Genomic DNA, 19626 nt, shown 5'->3' with positions numbered 1-19626 from the left:
AAAAAAGGTAGAGTTATTTTGCATAGTTAGTTCTTTGCTCCAGTCATCTCCTGTTGACATAGACTAGAGTAAGGACTCTGTATAACAGCTTTCATCTACCCAACTGTTCAGTACTCACTCAGTAACTTCTTCCCAAATAATATAAAATTCCACTTAGGTCATGCATCTGCTCTACCTTTAAAGATACCAGTTTCAGCATAACACTTCTGCTTTTACCTGAAGAAAACAAACAATAACAAAAATATCAAGATGATTTTTATGACACTCATTCTTTACTTTTGTAAGAGTGTCAGGAATTATTAAGTCGATGGCTTAAAACAATCCTTGTTGTTATTACTCATTAGTAGCCTCATTTAAATTGGTACTGTGTAACAGAATTCTGTTTTACATCCTTTTTTTACATTCTCACTCTTAGCTGCATGACCATGAGCTAGATGTGTGTAGGTCATTTTTTAGCCCTTTGCCATCTGAAAAACGGGGTTTGCATGTAATTGTGTTTTGAAGCACAAGTATGAACATCAGGTCTAAAAATGTACATCTTCACGTAATTTTTTTCTCAGTAAAGGACTTAAAAAAATACTGTACTACTTCTAAGATGTAATTTTTAAACATGACATGGCTTATTGTTTGAACATTAGTATAAACAGCATAACTAGCAGTACATATAAAATAGCTATTTTTATCAAATGCCATTTGAAAACAGATGAGAAAGAGCGCGTTAAAAAAACATTTAGCAGTTAGTTAGGAAATCCAGCTCTGTTTAACAGTAATCCATAGAATGACTGAAGGCTACCCAGTCCTTATTTTCATTTGGTAATAAGAAATAAATGGACTGCAAATGAGAGGAGTCATTACATTTGGTTGGAGTACTGCACATCCTTATGTTATCTTCATAATTTCCCAATCATGACAGCACTAAATTAGTTAGCATTAGTTTGAAGTATCAGTGGCTAAAGAGAAAGCATATTATGCAGTATCACCTTGCAAAAATATGGAATTTCTTTTGGTAAAAAAACCCACAACCTAACAAGTAATAAAAGCACACAGAGCTTCCTACAGTATGGGTAGCAAATAAGTTTGAGAATTACCCTCTGAAATGAATGCAGCTTTTTTAAGGCAATAGAAATATAAATTAAACAGTATTTTTACATTTTTATATGTCTATGTTTCTATTGTGTATCAAAACCAAAAAGCTCTGGTTGGCAATTTCCAACCATTCCAATAATTAAAAGCATGTATACTATTGTATCTGTACTATGAGGGAGAATAATAAAACTTATGTGCATTTAATTGGGGTATTAAACACACTAAAATACTGACTTTCTTCTCTAGGCATTTATATGCATATTAGCAGAGTTCTGAAATGATATATATTGGTCCTTTTGATAGCAAAATTCATTTTAATTCACAAAGTTTGCACGCCCTTTATGACATACTGGAAAAAGAAAAGTAAGTGGTTATAAAGTTTTGCCTTTGATTTTGTCTGTTGTGAAAAAAAGCACTTCAACCTTTGCAAATGTTCTCTCTCATTCACTGATTGCAGTCAAGTACAGATGCTTTATTATATATATATATATTATGTGAAACAAATCCTGATCTCAGTTAACAATATTAAACTGGACTTCTAATTTCCGCTTGCTGTCTCATCTAAAGTTTATGCTCTTATATGGTTGGAGCCAGAAGAAAGAAATTTCTTTGTACATGTAGCCAAGGAAAAAGGTTTTCCTTGTTTTTCTACTATCAAAATTAATTGCATGTTAAACTTATTTTTATTTCATGACGTTAGATCTTCTTTAAGTTTGCTGTTTTTCCCCACTTTCTATGGACTGATATCTGCATTCCTATTTTCAAAGCTTTTCATAAATTCACCTCTTTGCAGCAAGTTACAATCTCTGCTTAAAAAATCCTCAGCAGTACTCTGTGTTTTGCTGGAACAGGAACGTTTAGTGTTATAGGTGGTATTTTTCCCTTTTTACCAAAGAAACACGAAGCAGGCTAACTTCCTGAGTTCTACATTGACAAGAAGATTATTGGTAAGTCTAGGTGGCAAACTTGACATTTACCGTGGATACATTGTAAATAAATACTTCAACAAGACTAACTTCCTATTCGTTATTATATAATTTTCAACAAAAGCCTCTTTTATGCTGTGTATTTCCTAAAATTCATGATTTTTTTGGAAGCAGGAAACCACTGTGTGTTACAGAAGTAGGATTACTATTAGCTAATAGTCCCAAATGAACTTAATATAAATATAACAAATATTTCTGGTAAGTTGAGAGTTGATTGATTGTTTTTAAACATTAGCTTTTGTGCTGCTTATTAGGAAAATGTTTTTCTATTACTGATTAATTAATACAAAATTTTTACTTGTCTGTAACTGATAAATGGCATACAGGTTTGGATTTTTCCTGTATCTTTCAAAGCCTCCTAACTATTAGGGAGCTATCCAAGTTTAAATACTAAAGTTACCATCAAAAGTAACATCAAATATTCCAAATCTTGAGAGTACAGTTTATATTACACCATAAGAAAACAGAAGATTGTTTTCCAAAGTGAGAGAACCTTTCATCATATCTTTTTATTTGTACTAAGGAGCTTAATTAAACTTCATCTCAGTATGGCTTTCCGTTTTCAATCTTGTCCAACTCTTACGAGGGCCAGCTAGAGCAGGCTACTCAGGGTTTTGAACATCTTCATGGACAAAGACTCTGCAACATGTCAGGGCAATCTCTTCCAGTAATCAGTCTCCTTTTACAATAAGCATTTTTTTTTATCATTTCCAAATGGAATTTCGTAGATTTCAGTTTATGCCCAAATATATTTCCCATTTACTTTCCGTAAGATATGCTTTGAAAATATCCCTGTAAAACACCTTTATGACATTGTGTGTCTGTTTTTCCTTTTTTTACATTCCTGCTGTAATGCTCAGTTTCTCCATTTCGTATCTCTTATCTTTCCTTTTTTATTCCATTTTCCCTTTAAAAGCTTGCGTAAGTATTTAGGTGAATAATCGCCCTTCCCTCTTGAGTTTTAAATGAGTAACAATATTACTGTTGCACACTAACTGCAATTTTATAATTACCCGAAACCATCTAGAATATTATCTCTTCAGGTACCTACTTACACAGGTTTGAAGCCAAATGAATGTACTGTACACTCCTACAAAAATGGACAAAGCCAAAACAAGAATTAATTTGGCATTACTTCAACTGGGAAATAAGCAGAAGCAATAGAAGTAGAAGCAGAAATCTCATACTCATGCCAATGCAGCTACACAAGAGCATCTGAATAGAATATTCATTTTTCAAGGAACAGAGTTCAAATACAAAATTATTAATGAGCTATCAGCGTATCCCAGAGTACAGCTTTTATAGACACAACCACCTGCAAAGTTGTAAAACTCCTCATGTGCAGGATACGTACATAGGTCACTCCAAAAGCAATGCATCCTGTTTATTTCCATGGAGACTACAGCAGATACAAGGAGCACAATAAAACTATTTGATAGACCAAATGCTCAGCTACAAAACACTGTTTTTCACCATAGTCACCACCATTCGCTAAGCATTTTTGCCGGTGATGAACAAGAGTCTGAAAGCCTCACCAGTGGAGGCGACCCACTGTTTCACAGCTACTGTGATGGTGTCATTGCTAGCAGAATGTTGCCCACGCTGTTCATCTTTCATCAGCCTGAGCAGATCGAAGTCAGAAGGCGCCAAATTCAGACTATACAGTGGGTGTGGTAGGACAATCCAGCCAAGATGGGGAATGTGCTCCACGTGCTTCAAACTGGTATGGGGCCTGGCATTACCGTGTTGCAAGAGAGAGGTTGTCATCTTCCCTGCATCTGTCTAAAAACTGTTTGGATGTGGTGCTCAGGGACATGATTTAGCGGTGGGTTGTTAGAGTTAGGGTAGTATGGTTAGGTTGTGGTTGGACTTGATGATCTTGAAGGTCTTTTCCAACCTGAGCAATTCTATGATCTTCTCTGGCCTGACTCTTGAAGTTTAAGCCTTCAGTTTAGTCAGTGTGACAATGTAGCAGTCAGTGTTGATGCTTCCACTGGGTTCCATGAAATCCAGAAGGATCATGCTTTTCTTATCCCAAGATAGAGTGCACATCACTTTACCTGCTGAGGGCTGCATCCTGAGCTTATTTTTCAATGGGGAAGTCACATGTTGCCACTCCAAAACTGGCATTTTGATCCAGGCTTATAGTAGCGACCACATCTCATCACCTGTAATGATGCGATCCAGGACTCTGCCACCTTCAGCCTTGTATTGGTTCAGTTGGCCCTCATAAACATGCATACGATGTTCCTTCTGTTCCTTTGTGAGCTTTCATTTGTAGGATTCCAACATTGCCACCATCATTTCCAGTGTGCTCTGTGCACAGTTCCCTTGTCATAATCTACCAGTCGGTGAGGATGAACTAATTGAGATGCTCTTCATTTTGCAGTGTGACAGCTGTGTATGGCTGTCCGGAATGTGGCTTGTCTTTCATGTCACTGTCACCACTGCTGAAATTCAACACCTACCACCTCACTGTGCTCACTGTGTTTGATCTCTATAAAAGTTTGGCAAGCATCAACAAACATCAATGGGTGCCATTATTTCTGTATGGAGGAATTCAGTGACACACTTTTGCTTCATCCACACTTCCATGTGAGATGCCATTTTGTCAGACTGCCCCTCTGCTGCCTTCTGTCACATGGCAACAAAATGGAACATAATATTGGTGGGAAGGTTCAACCTCTACTGCTATACCACCAACATTCATCTCTGATGTCATGGGTCAGTATCATAAAATAGGAGGTATTACTTTTGGATAATAGTGTTTGCATTGGAGCTAAAAACAGGTAAGTAGGCTTCACCTATGCTACCTTTAAGTTAATATACCCAACAGACAAAACCCACTATTAGTTAGCATTATTTTGTAGCAATTACTTATTTATAACTGAGCTTTTTACTTTGCTAATGTACACTGTACTTGCTTGATTTAATAAATAAATGTAGAATTCTCAATAGCACGTAAATTGACTGTTGAGAGACACCAAGTCTTTATTTTCGTTTTCAGTATTTTCTGGTGTTGGTTTCTTTTTTTGGCTGTCAGAGGAACATGTCTGAGTAGGTCAGCCAGTGTTCTCTGGAATTTGGTTCACTGGAAGTGATGCTGATGGCTTTACACTTATTTTTTAAGGTTAGATATATATAGATATAGATGTATTACTTGACCAAACCATGACATTTAGAAAAATACACATGGCCAGCACAGAAGCTGGTTTTTTTTGCTTAGAGATTAAATTTGCTTAAAGGTGAATGGTCTCTAACTGCATTCTGTATTGGCTGTTTTTTAAAAAAAACTTTTAATTTCCACATTTTCATTTTCCATTTCTATAAACAGAGGAAAGTTTCTGTTTTAAGCACGTCTATGTGAAATAACATTATGTATCAGGATGGAAATAGCTCTCCAACTCCACTGCAAAGGCCCATGTGCTGCTTGGTGCGATCATCTCCCGGGAGTTTGACTCTAAGGGTCATTTGCCTCTGTGCTGGGGTTGCTGATGGTATTACTGGATACTGGCTCTGGCTTGGATGGAGTTATTCTTCATAGCAGCCTGTATGGTGCTGTGTTTTAGGTTTGTAACCAAAATGATGCTGATAACACTGGTGTTTTAGCTGTTGCTGAACAGACCTTGCACAGCATCAGGGCCTTCTCTGTTTCTTAATCTGCTTCCCCATTGAATAAATTGGAGGTGTACAAGAGGTTGCGTAGAGTCACCACCACGCAGATGACCCACACTAACCAAAGAGATACTCCACACCATATAACACCATACTTAGCAATAAAAGAGAGCAGAGTGATATTTAGGTACATTAATCGTTTCTTGTTCAAGAATGGCTAGGAATCAACCTACCTATGGGAGGCAGTGAGTGATTGCCTTTTCATCACTTGTTTTCTCACTTTTTTTTTCTTCCAGTTCTCATTCCCTTGCTTTTGCTCTTTCATTTTCTCTTCTCTGTCCCACTGGGGACAGATGGGGGCGAGGTGTGTGGGTTAAACGAGCTGCTGTGTGGTGCTGCCTGCCTCCTGGGATAACAACAAAATGCCTGTACACCTTGGTTCTACACCTGGGTGAGGCTGCTGACATCTGCCCAAGGGGTCACTCAGCCCATCTGCCCATCCTCAGGGAATGGCCAGAAAGCTCTCATAGTAATACTAGAAGACAAAGCTGGACACGGCCAGTGACACTGGCATGAAGAAAGTCCAAAGCTTATTATGACTCCTATCTCACTACATAAAAAAAATAAAAAAAATTGCATCTTAACGGATTTGAAGATTATATCTCAAAAAGAAAGACAGGTTATATCTCAAAATATAGTCTTCAAGAAATAATCCACAGAGCTCTCTATCAAGATGAATTTGCCCAGGAAAATCCGTATCAAATGAGAACGGACCAACCTATTGCTAAACTAAAGATTACACGAATATGTTGGTGCCAGGACTGAGAGATGAAAAAAATCATTTGAAAAAAAAAAAATGCAGTAGAAAACAGTCATAAAAGTTACACTAGAAAGACACACTAGAATAGCCTTTAACCTTGTTATCAATACTTCAAGAAAGAGAACTTCCCAAACCAATGTAAATTCAAACCCAAGGAAAGACTATAAAGCTTAACAAGAGCTTCAGTGGGGGAGAAGCGACAAATGAGAAACAAAACACTTCCTCCCCTCCTCCAGGAAACAAAATAAATCTGCAGTCTGTGTCACCCTCTGCTGCCAGCAGCTGTTAGTGACAAGCCGGGTATAATACTTCTTGCATCCCTGCTAGGAATTCAAGCAACTGGAGGATGGCATTCTCAGTACAGTGTTTACATACATGCACATCCACTTCAGTGGAAGCTATTTACTGGATTTTTGAGTGATTTAAACTATTCGAACCAATAATGTCTTCCCCTCTCCAACTGTTCTATGAGTAGGCCGTGCCTGACTGTCACAGGACTGTCTGTACAAGAGAGGGTTTCTTCATTTCTGTCACTCCTCTTTTCCCATTCCATCACTGGGGAAAATAAATGCCAGCCATAGATAGACACGCACTCAAAACACAGACTGGAGGAGATAACTGTAATCAACTAAAGTCTCAGGCAAAACTTCCATGGTCTTCACCAGTACCAGAAAATCACACTTCGTATGGATCCAAACCTGGAAACCAGGTTACTGCATGGCGATAAGTAGCAAGGAGTAAATGGGAATAAAGCAATATTATTCATTTTTTAATATTTATTCATTAAGTTTTTTTCTAGGAAAAGCTTAAAGTAAGCCCTTGTTTGTGTTCTCTTGAGCTACTGTCTTAGCAGGTATTCAAAGCAGATGCAATCCAGGAGTTGGAGATAAGCTAAATTAAAACAACATGGATCTAAACAAAGGCTGTAAGTGCCAGAAGCAGGGAGATGTGATTCACTCCATGTGTGTCTGGGGTCAGCTTCTGTGCTATAAATCCTTTGATGGATTCAAAGAGCTGGCTCAAAACATTTCTCATCTACCCACAGTGTTACAGAGCCTGTGCAGACAGCCAGAAAGACTGAGATGAATCAGAAAGCCAAACAAACACCAGCAAGGTGGAAACAGCAGGGTCTAGGGGATGGTGCTCTCCTGCCCAAGGACGTGTGTGTGCAGCCACTGCCCATCCACACTTCTCCACATCTACTGCGCGTTACATTGATGATGCCACCCACTGACTTACCCTGTTTCCACCAGGAAAGTGGAACGATACAGCAGTGTTGTATTGTTTATGTCAAAGAGGGATCTGCCCTGCTGTTACGTGTTATGTTTGAACTTCATATTAGGAACTGATTTTGTCTAAAGTTTTATAAAAACAGATAAGAGAGACCAGTTTTGTATTACTCACTGCTCCAAGTGATCTCAGTTGCAGACCAGCAGACTTTCACCAGTGCAGCTAAGAAAAGAAACTGACTCACTTTTATATTACAGCAATACTCATAAGTGCATAATTGAGCATGTTCTTTGAAAGCATACTGGACTACATTTTTTTCCAACAGTGTGGATGTCAAAGTTTTATCATATCCTGACTCCTTCCTGGTCCATTAAACTGAAAATAAACAAATGGAAAAAAAATACCAAACACAAGAACCCAAAGAAAACTCTACCATGATAAAACTAGAATAGAAATGTAATGTTTAGTTATGGTGCATGTACACAGCAGGACAGGCAACGATACAGTACTTTAATCTGTATTGTCTATATAAAACATTTATTTTTAAGCTCTATAATGGTATTATAGAAATACATAGAATATTTTATAGAGTGTATTTTAGTGTACTCACTGTGAAAATAACACATTTATTAAGACAAGTATTCTTATGTCCAAACTTTTTAAATACACGCACTTCTTCGCCTTGCAGAATTACGTGACTGAAAAAGAAAGTATCGATAGTCGATTTGCTCCTCACCAGAATCTTCTCATTCAGATTTCCCTGGGTCATCCACGGTGCTCACTGCTGTGAGATAGTTTATAAAAACCATGAAAGTTCTTGGACTGGTACATCTCCTAGATTTGTTTGCATTCATGTCTAGTGCACATAGCTTGTCGTTCAATTCTCCACGTGCCTTCTTCGTAAGTACAGTGACATATAGTGCATTCGTCAGTTTTCACCTCTCGGCCTGCAGGAATGACAGTGGTTTCTGCAAAGCAGTTCGGGCCTAAAAAAAGGAAAGAGTTTGTTACGTGATACCCACGGCACACCGTAATCCAGCACAGCTCAGTTTTAGTCTCGAGCACTGAAAATCTAACACAAAGTCAGTAACACGGGGCACAGTTAACAAACAGGATCATCGTGCACATCACATAAAAGAGGCAAGGAGGAAAGGAGGGCTGCCTTCTAAACTGGCCAGATTCTGATTTTCTTCTGGTTTCAGCAAGGGCTGCCTGCCCTCTGCAAGTGGAGGTGAGATGCATCCCTTGTGTGAACACTCAGCTGTGATAGGCACAGACTGGTCAGACTGTAGAAAACAGATTTAAGCAAAAGAAAAACCTGGTCGTCAATGACGGAGAAGTGCTATTAGGGAGCAGATTGTAAATGTGATTAATTCGCCACTGGAAACATAGATTGCATTTTGTGTAGTAGTCAAAGTGTCAGATTAGTTTCTTTTTCATGTTATGAGAAATTCCAGGATGCAGAAGCACCAGCCTCTTCTGAGTAAAGTCTCTTTTCATGTACAGAATGAAGTATTCCATTTTTTATAAGTCAGCAAGTCTACAAACGCTCCTTTTTGTAGTACATTGAAATGACTTCATTTCCAAGGATGAGGCAGGAGAACAAGCCATCAGCACAAAGTTCACAGGACTAATCTGATTCCTTCAAAAGGTGACATCCTCACATCTCTCTGCTGCAGAAGGCGGCACATGCTGCATTACCTACAGCTCCGTTAAAAAGAAGTATCTATATCTGCCTTGAATATCCACACACATTTATAAAGCAGCACTAAACCCTACCAATCACCTCTGTTACTTATGTTCTCAGCATGGCTGGGCCCGCTATTCACTGAGTGCACAAAACTGCTGCTGGGGCAGAGGCTGGTTATCCTGCAGCACTGCGTGCCACCACCCACCAGCTGGGATGTGCAGCGTGGGACTGATACATTCTGATATTCTGAAGCAGCTGAAATTCTGACAGAAAACTGCCAGCCTGTTTGCAACGCAAGTAAATAGATTGTAGGTGAGGTTCAATATTCCACCCCTAGAAATCTGCTGTAGGAACTAAGCCACACACTTTTAGAGCATTTTCTCTGAAAATGAGGTAGGTGCTAGCTCCATATTTTAAAGCACAACTCAAATAGTTCACAGATCAAATTTAATAGTTTTATCTTTGGTTCAGACTGTGCATTCATGCACTGATGCAGCAGCCTGAAAGGCAGTTGTCAGACTGACAACAGTGAAGGCCCTTCCTCACTGCAGAGTTACCCCTCTTGAAAAGACCTGCAGGATGTGCAGAAATTGGGTTCCGCAAGTTGTGGCCCATTAACTCTCAGAATATTAAAGCCACTATTTTGTTTTAGATCTGTCTGTTGACAAATACCTCTGACACGTGGCTTCTCTGGTAATTTTGAGTGGCTTCTTGTCTGTTCAAGGTTCTGGACACAGAATAGACAGCAAACACAGAGTTCAGTGCAGTCCATAGAATCAAAGAATCACAGAAGGCTTCGTTTGGAAGACATCTAAAAAAACAACCAGTTCAAATCCCCCCTGCCATGAGTATAAGGCTTCCCCCCACCAGCTCAAGCTGCCCAGGGCCCCATCCACCGTGGCCTTGAGCGCCTCCAGGGATGGGGCACCACAGCTTCTCTGGGCAGCCTGTGTCAGCACCTCACCATCCTCTGAGTGAAGAATTGCCTCCTAACATCTAATTCAAATCTCCTCTCTTTTAGTTTAAAACCATTACCCCTCGTCCTGTCACTATCAAACTGTGTAAAAAGTCGATCTCTTTCCTGTTTATAAGCCTCCTTTCAGTACTGGAAGGCTGCAGTGAGATCCCTCTGCAGCCTTCTCTTCTTCATGCTGAATAAGCCCAACTCCCTCAATCTTTCACCATTAGAGAGGTACTCCAGCCCTTTGGTCATCTTTGTGGCCCTCCTTTGGACCCACTTCAACAGCTCCATGTCCTCCTTGTGCTGGGGACCCCAGACTTGGATACAGTGCTACAGGTGGGATCTCAGGAAGTAGAGCAGAGGGGTGACAATCACCTCCCTCTCCCTGCTGGCAACCCCTCATTTGATGCAGCCCAGGATACTGTTGGCCTTCTGGGCTGAAAGTGCACACTGTGGGCTCATGTCCAGCTTTTCATCCACCAGGACCCCGAAGTCTTTCTCCACACATCTCATGTAAAGTTACCTGCATTGCTACCCTAACGTTACTGTGGTGCTTTTGTGTTTGCCCATCTCTCAACCTGTCCCTGCAATGTCCCTGGGGCAGACAAAGCAGGAGAGAGGACTTGAGCAGCATAGGGGAAGGATGAGCTGCTGAGTACCTTTGCACATGGGGCAGTGTCATGCTCGCAACTGAGATAAAGCAAAGTTACTGACTATGCCATCCTCCATGGAATTTTGAGAGATTTCCACGGTAAGCTGTATAATTCTGTATCAGTTAAATGCACTATTCCTCTGGTGCATAATAAGCTTTCATCCCAAGATGGGTCCATCCTCACTTTAGAAAAAGCTACCTGAATGTTTTACATACCGGCTCGTAATAGCTTCTTGATGTACAAAGCTGCATGTTATGAAGAGTTTAAATATTAAAAGTAGAATCCACTTTCCATGGAGAAATTCTCCATGAGACCTGCAAAATCACTTCAAATTCAACCACTACTTAAAAGGCATACGAAAAACATATGTGATGACATCCCCATGTACAGGATTTATTTCATTCTGGAAAAATCAATATTACAGGCTACACTTGGTTATAAAAACCAGCCAGAGAACAAAGTAAAAACTGTGCAACACACACAATACAATGCAATTCACTAGAATTCAGAGTGCAAACGCCTCTATTCACTACCAGCAGTGCTTCACTGCTGTGCGTGACTGATCTTTCTTAAATCAGAAAGTTATTAAATGTAAAGAGAACAAGTTCACCCGAAACTTCTAAACTACGCTTCTCGCTGGGAAACGTATAGAATGGCAACAGCCATCTGCTTGAGAAAAAACAAATGACAGCAACAAAGCATGTTGTTGAGCAAATCTCATGCAACTGTCCTACAGAAAATTGGCCATTTTATTATTCTGCATTTGTACCCATCATTAATGTAACTGCAAATCCTACCTAGTACTAAGACTGGCAATAGTCAGCTGGCATCCCTGCCTCGTCTTTTTCTTTGTGCGTGCACAATATTCTGCTTAATGTGACAGGTAAGGTCACCAATGAAGAGGCTGAACTGACTGTATTACAGCAAGACCCTGCAGGTCAATGCCAGCACAGTACGGTGTCCAACACTGGAAACAACTCCCCAGCTCTCCTTTTATCGTTCCTCCAGATCCTAAGACATCTTCTCCTGCCCCAGCCTCTCCTGCCCCTGTGTCACAGGGAAGGCAGCAGGGTGCGGGGAGCTGCCCATCTTGGGGATGGTGCAAACAAACCAGCGACCAATGCCATTCTCCTGCCTAGGAGGGGAAAATGAGAAATCGAGACAGGTGTCTCCTCCCAACGCAGAGTGGATATGCTGCCCCGAAGGCATGGCATTTGCAGGAACTTCTGCTTTACTTAAAATTGGGCAGTTCATATAGATTTAGTGGGATATACAGCTTCCTGTCACAAAGGGCAAGATGTTTTGTGAGTTCTTAAATAGTTCGCCAAATTATCTCACTTCGCACATGAAAAGCATTTCAAAGTAAGCGGGGGCTGCTCTCATGCTGAAGCGTTGGTGCGTTTTCGGTCTGGAAGTTACTGGTGCAAGGGTGGTGCAGAATGCATCTCCTCTCTGTCACCTACAAAGCAGGCTGCCTGCTCCCTATGCCGACCTGCAGTGACACCGCTGCGCGACCCTCACATCTGCTCCTCCTAGAGCAGCAGTGGCTTGTTGGAGCCCATTTCATCTACAGCACAAACCTCCTGGGCCACATCCCCAACTGAATATGTTTATAATAGCTCCAAGGAAGCCAGTGCACAGCACATCTTCACAGTGGATTAAGATCTCGCCGTATCACTCTTAAATCTGGCAGAAAATTCAATATGACATATTGTACCAATTCCAAGCACAGTTTGAAATCTACCACGACATCATTTGTTTTCCTAAAGTATGTCCTGATGCTGTCAGACTCTGTTTGAGCCATACCATGCTGGTAGCAGTGGAGATTTCTTTCCCAGGGCTAAAGCATAGCTGCTGCGGTCTCAGCAATGCCTCAAAGCAGAGAACTGCCTGCAAGCCTTGCGTTGTCACACTGAGCACCAGATTGGAGTGCTTGAAATGTTTGAAATGGTGAATCTCAGCTTCCAAAGCAGCATTTGTGCTGGGGTGTAATCAATCAGGAGAGCCTATCTGGTGGTTAATTCATGGAGAGTTCATAACTGGAGTCTCATTTCTTACATATTTTAAAAAGTTTACAAATATTATCTGGGTAAATGCAACAATTGTACTCTCTTTTTTTTCCCCCAAATTCCTTATGCTGATATTTTGCAAAGCTTCCAGTGACTTATGTTTTATGCTTTAGTGTTGATAAATGCAACAATTCAATTAAAATGCAAATTCTGTTATCTCAGAAGAAAACAGCCGATACCAATTATCAACAGAGAATGCTCAAGCCACTCACCTACAGAAGCAACAGTATCTGTAACCTTGACAACCTTGCCAGAGACTCTCTGAAGCTTCTCCTCCTCCTCTCCTTCCACAAAACCACAGCTGCACTCTACAGAGTTGTGTCTATTTTCCCTGCAGCCCGCCCCTGCTTTTGCATAGGCACATGTTCCTATTAGTTCAAAAATACAAGTCAGACATAGTAACCCTGTAAATCGTGTTTTAATCAACTGTTTTCATCAGGTATTAAACCAAATTATGGACAATGGAATCTGTTGAACTGCAAGTTAATTTGTCTGCCTGGAGAATAAGTCATGGCAAATTTTAGCCAATTAGAACTGCAGTGACAACCTCTGCAATATAATACTTTGATGTAAGACTGCTCTGGGCTTTGGTTTCATACTGAACTCCCTAACAGCTGCCCTTTTAATAGCTCCTTGCAGCAGACAAACAGGTCACTTTCAAGGTATCTGATAGCGGACCCATCTACGCTGACAGTTACATTACATTCATCACTGTGGTATCAGAGCACTTTCTAAATGACATAACCTCAACATTTAGCATAGCTCCTCTCTGTTTCTTTCTCTCTTTTTTTTTCACTTTTCAAATTTAACAAAGAGATTCCCAACAGTTAGAACATGAAAGACATAGCCTGTACTTGTCCTGGAAGGGTTGAGAAGAACATTATACCTGCAGCAGCCAGAAGGCGCAGAGGAAAGTGCATGGGAACAGAGCAAGCACGCAGCAACAATTCCTAACATACACTTCCAGTTTCCAGAGCTCTGAATCGGAGGCACTGTAAATGGCTCCTGTGTGCCCAGTAGTCATTAATGGATTTCTCTACAATTAGCCTCTCCAAAACCCTGGTGAATCCATAAAAGCTTCTACCACACGTGGTGGCAAGGAGATCCACAGCTCTTGTATGCAGGGTAAAACAGTTTTCTTTCATTGCCTTCTGCCTTCCATCTGCTACCTAAATTTGGTTCCCCAAATAGCTCTAGTGGCAGAGGCAACACCAGCCATTCCCCATTTTCTGTGCCATTCCACTAGCCCTCCATTACACTTCCCACCTCCCCACAACCACACCTGCAGACCGAGGAGGCCAACTCTGTAATCGCAGCCCCTGCTGACTACTTCTGGTTCTGTTCTGTCCTTTCTGGGCTCTGTGGAGCAGCCATGCACACCATGAGCAAGCTGCAGAAACACCACGGACTTGTACCATGCCACAGTGATTCTCCTGGGAGTGGTTCCTATCTCCCTCTTGTGTCCTGACATTTGACTGGGTGTTTTGACTACTGATGGCAAAGCTGGGCTGGCATTTTCATGCAACTCTCGATTTTATATCACATAGAAAACCTACAGACATAAATGTTTATCACAGAATTATGGAAAGGCTTTGGTCAGAAGGGACCTCAAAGCCCGCCCAGCCCCACCTCGCTGCCATGGGCAGGGCTGCCCCCCACCAGCTCAGGCTGCCCTGGGCCCCATCCAACCTGGCTTTGAGCTCCTCCAGGGATGGGGCACCCACAGCTTCTCTGGGCAGCAGTGCCAGCTCTAGCACTTCAATACCCTCTGAGTGAAGGCACATAGTCTAAATTTCCCCTCTTTTAGTTTAAAATCATTTCTCCTGTTGCCTTTTTTTGTTACAGAAAACTTTCATTTTCCAGCAAATTACTTGGCAATCTTCCACATACCGCTACAACATTTGGTAACTCCAGGAACAAGCAAGTGAAAGAGAAGTCTTCCCCTCATGGTTCAGATCTTTCCTCCTTCTGGCTCGGTCCTCCCTTAGGCTTCTGTGTGAATCTGCTGCAGGCACGGAGCAACTGATGGCACACAGGCCTGCGAACAGGGACGGACAAGCTTCCTGCCTCCACTCCTCGCTGCACTGCTGGGACCCAGTATGTCGCAGCACGAAGATGTTTCAGATGAAAGCTGCATCCCAGCTGGAAGCCACACCTGGGGCCTAAGATCTGAGGAGCAAACCTGGGGTACAGGCTGACCATGCCTACCTCCCAGCGCAGCGCCGACACAGCCAGGTTTGAATGCAGGCCGTGCCTCCCTCATTCCTCTCACATCTAATTGCGTTCTCTGAAGATGGTATCTGCACGTACTTTGTGCCCTTCCAATCTCTAATCTCTTCTAAGGGTCCGTATCTCTCTGACTTGATTTTGTTTCCCTCTCATGTGGGTATATATAATACATTTATCTCCTGCCAAACGCCAGCGTGGAAGATAAAGCACAAAAAGCAGCTGGCAAAAGCAGTCCGTGACGAGTGCAGCGGAGTCTCATTCCCTCACAACAGTAAGTTCATCACCCTGTTGCTGCCAGCACGCCGACAGCTCCCAGCCCAGCGCAACCTTTCGCTTGCCTCGGTACCTTTCGATGCTGCTGAACCTAATCCAAAAGAGAGTTTTCAATTACAGAAAAAAGATTCGGGTAGACCCAATTTTAAGAGCAATTTGGGACCCTGAAGAGCCGTGAACTGTTTCTGTGCCTTATCAATGCCTTAAGATACTGGCAGCCAGAGAACCATGGCAAATATCTTAATAGACTCTCAGTAAATGTGTATGTATGACAGGGAGAATAAAAATAAAGGTATTCACCCATTCGTGGTTTCACCTAGCTGCGGCAAGAAATAATGTGCTATCTTTCATAAAAGCAGTGTTTTGTTCACGCTAGACAGAGCCTTTGTGCTTTTAAGAAGAAAAAACTCCCTCCCCTTTTAAGGGTCATGTTTTGTTAGACGCACGGCAAACTGACAGATTGCAAGAAAACACGCCAAAGGCAAAACAATTAAAAACAGCATTTTGCCACGTTCTTCAGAAGAGTGGGTGTAAACAGCATCTGCTGTGATGGGACAGACAGAAGATGCTCAATGAAGTTCTTGTAACAAAACGGGCTGATCATGTCCTCAATGGCATAGCTGTCACAATGGGGATATCAGAGCTGGGCACCTGCTATAGTCTGTGTTCATTTGTGTGTGTGTGTGTGTGTTGCATGTCTTAATACAGAAGATAAAAAGCCACGACCTAATTTAGAACTGGGTTTTCATACACTGCTTATGAGACTCACAAACCCCGCTTATGAGTATGTTCTGTTTTCCTTTTTATTTATCATACATAACAGTACTATTGATTCACGTTTTAGTCTGGTTCTCATCCTAAAAATGGGAGAAGTGTCCAAAACTTTGACGGACCGCAAAGCAATCTCAGCCCCTGAGATGATCCTTGACAGCACTGATCCTTCCCAAGTCTGATTCTCCACCCCTGTGCACTTTGTGGTAACATTAGCACCTGTGGAACAACCATGCAAAATGCTGCCTACTGCAACCAGGGCTGCACAATTACTCCTGCACAGACAGAAACGGCTTGTGAGAAGGGAACAGTGTGTAATCCTGACAGCGCTGCTGTCCCTGCGGATCTTTATGTGTATTTGGAGAACAGAAATTTAGATATCGGCTCTTTGTGTACAGAACAAAAAGCAGCTCAGGCACATCGAACACTTCACAATCAAATAGTGCACGAGGCAAACAGAAAGCCTCGGAGCATAAAAGGGCTCAATTAAATATGAGGCTTGAGTGCCACAAAAATAAACTGCATCAAACAACTTCCTTTATCCCTGAAAATATGGGGAGGACTCGAATACTCTATTTACAATGATTTTCAGAAGTCCTACGGCTCATAAAGGGATATTGTGTTCCACCCAGAAATGGCACCAATTAGACATGAGCTGAGCATTGTGTCTATCTTGCAGCAAATTATATCAACACTTTGAAGCCAGCAAGTGGCACATCAATTTTGCGCACAGCTTTCTTGCAGTTCCACCACCACCCAGGTGACTGGAAAATGAGAATCAGGCTGTAACACATCGGGAAGACTCATGTTGGAGACATTTGACAAGGTAAGACTCTCAGAAATGCTGCTGGGAGCAGCGGAGTTAACAGGGTGAATCCTTCCTCCTTCAGCTGTTTCTTCACCCAGTGACTGCTGGGCCCAGTGAGGTTTGGAGTCTGGTGAAAGACCATGCACCTCTTGGCCCCAAACTCTTTCAGCCTCACCAGGACACATCAGCCTGTCCTTCAGACTCAGAAAGCTGTGTGAAATGCCTCTGCTGAGAGATTCTGAGAAATTATCCTAAAAAACAAGTGGGCAAATTAAAACACGCTTTGCACTTCCAAAAGCGTGTGCTACAGGCCAGTAATTTAACGCATGAGAGCACTGCTGTTAACACAGGAACTAAAAGCATTTCTCATTTGACAAACCACTGCTGCACTGGCTGCCATACAGTCCATCAGCCAGGCCAGCTAGGTCACCGAGAGGTGTGCAGTAACGCACAGGGTTGGACGGATCCTGAAAAGTGCACAAAGTGCAGAATGCTAACACATGTTTAAAATTTTTTATGGAAAAATGCCTAAAGACTTCAGCTAAATTGAAAGCTAAAGTGGTACTCAAGTACAGTATAATGGTGCTTTGGCAATCAAGTGGAATATAAATCAGTGTGTTTTTCTAGTTACTATAAACCAGTGGAAAGTGAGAGTAGGTACAGAAAGTTGACCAGTGGCAACTGATTGCTACAAGGAGTCATTCAATCAAAGCAACAGCAAAGCAGTATTAGTCGAGTGTCAGCCATTTTTTACCTTATTTTAGAATAAATATACTGCACGATGTTAAACTGGGGATTGTTCTTAATGAAAACTACTTACAACTAAATACTGAATCTAGAGCAATTCAGTTCCAGAAAGACTGTCCCAGCAGACAGTAACTACTTTCCCAACTAAATATTCCTCTTGCAAAATTAGGTGATTTATAAGGGTTTGGTTTGACTGATTTTGTTATTGTTGCTTTCCTAGGGGCTTGCCTACACATACAGATTCCTAGTCCGTCATCCAGTTTCCTTGACACTGCCTTGCTCTGGCTGTACTCATAGAGATGCAGCTAACACAGCTCTCTCTAGTTAATCTACTGAAGTGACACAAACTAAACTAGAAGAGGCAGCTGTACCAGAGGACCAGCAGTTTGGTGTCATAGATGCCACTCGCAGCATAATCTTATACAGCAGTGCTGTGAGAAACTTGGTTAACAGCAGACATAGGGATTAGGAGTTCAGACTCTTAAAGGGAGGAAAGTTTGTGCACTGACAGAAATAAACTGTTGGGAGTATCAGAAATGTCAACTTCATTCCAAGAGACTAGCCCTGTGGCAGTTTCTAGAACATATCTGCAGAGTTGTGCTCATTTTACCCATTTCCTCTGAGTTCAGTGACAAAAGGCAAGAATTCACCATAGGCTGACTGCAGTGCACAAGTACCATCCCACACTTCCAGCTGCTTGTATGATGAAGCACCATCTTAGTGTGTGGTGATCTCGGAAAAAAGGTTAACATGACCACAGCACGAGTCGCACAACAGATTCCCTCCTGAAACAACAGTCACCTTCCACCTTCGAAATTTCCTCACTCAAGATATGATCATAATGTGCTAAACACCCAACTCAAGCACTTGTAATCTCAGTCATTTTCAGTATTTCACTCTGTGACTCATCTCCTGTCCATGCTCCACAAACATTCCTGAACATGAGTGCATGTCCTGACCCTGCCCACCACGCATTTCCCAACACGTCTTTCTCCAGACACCCCTTACCCTGTTCTGCCTCTGCTACTGCCTTTCAAAGTGAAAGCTGTACCACTAATGCTAAAACGACACTATTTTCCATCTCGTATGGGAGTTTAATTGAAGAGAATATGCAGTGCAAAACTGTCCTAAAGCAGAGTAGAGTAGTATAAGATTTATTTAAAGCATAAGAAAACTTTCAAAGCTTTATTTAACTGGAGAATGACCACTTCCTCTCCTCCTTCCACCTTTCGTACTTACCGTGGTTTCAAAAATCTGCCTCCTAAAAATAGATAGATAAACAATACCTTTTATTACAGGATTAGAAGTGACATAGTCCTATGCCAAAAATTATTTACAATTATAAGCATGTCGTACATAACTTTAAAATATAATGAATTCTAACAACATCCTTTGCATGCACTTTTGTCTTTATTCACTGAAATAATAAGCTGTATTTCCAAGACTGGAAAAACAAGTTTACTTCATTGGAGTCAGAACGGAAAATGAAAAGCCTCTTTGCTCTAATGAATTACCACTATATTTCAGTGTGAAAATTTACAAGGTGTACAGATGTAACTGCTGGTCATTTTAACTTGCTGCAACATTACGTGAATGTATGTGAAATTAACAGAGATGTTAAGTTTTCTCAAGACAAAATTCTTTATGAAATTTAAGACGCATCTACCCACGTTACTCCAAAACTGAGA

General features: G+C 41.4%; 1 protein-coding gene across 4 annotated transcripts in view; it reads right to left on the bottom strand.

Annotated features, from left to right (window-relative positions):
- The window catches only part of VWC2 (von Willebrand factor C domain containing 2), a 60295-nt gene continuing 48850 nt past the window's right edge, over positions 8182-19626 (bottom strand). For all 4 annotated transcript variants that reach the window (XM_021388914.1, XM_021388911.1, XM_021388913.1 and 1 more), the window contains exon 4: positions 8182-8723. In XM_021388914.1, coding sequence (XP_021244589.1) covers positions 8572-8723 — 152 coding nt within the window. In that variant the 3' untranslated portion in view covers positions 8182-8571. The remainder of the gene's footprint in view (positions 8724-19626) is intronic.

Source organism: Numida meleagris, chromosome 2 (genome assembly GCF_002078875.1).
Source record: "Numida meleagris isolate 19003 breed g44 Domestic line chromosome 2, NumMel1.0, whole genome shotgun sequence".
NCBI lineage: Eukaryota > Metazoa > Chordata > Aves > Galliformes > Numididae > Numida > Numida meleagris.
This window is presented reverse-complemented; position numbering and strand designations above follow the sequence as displayed.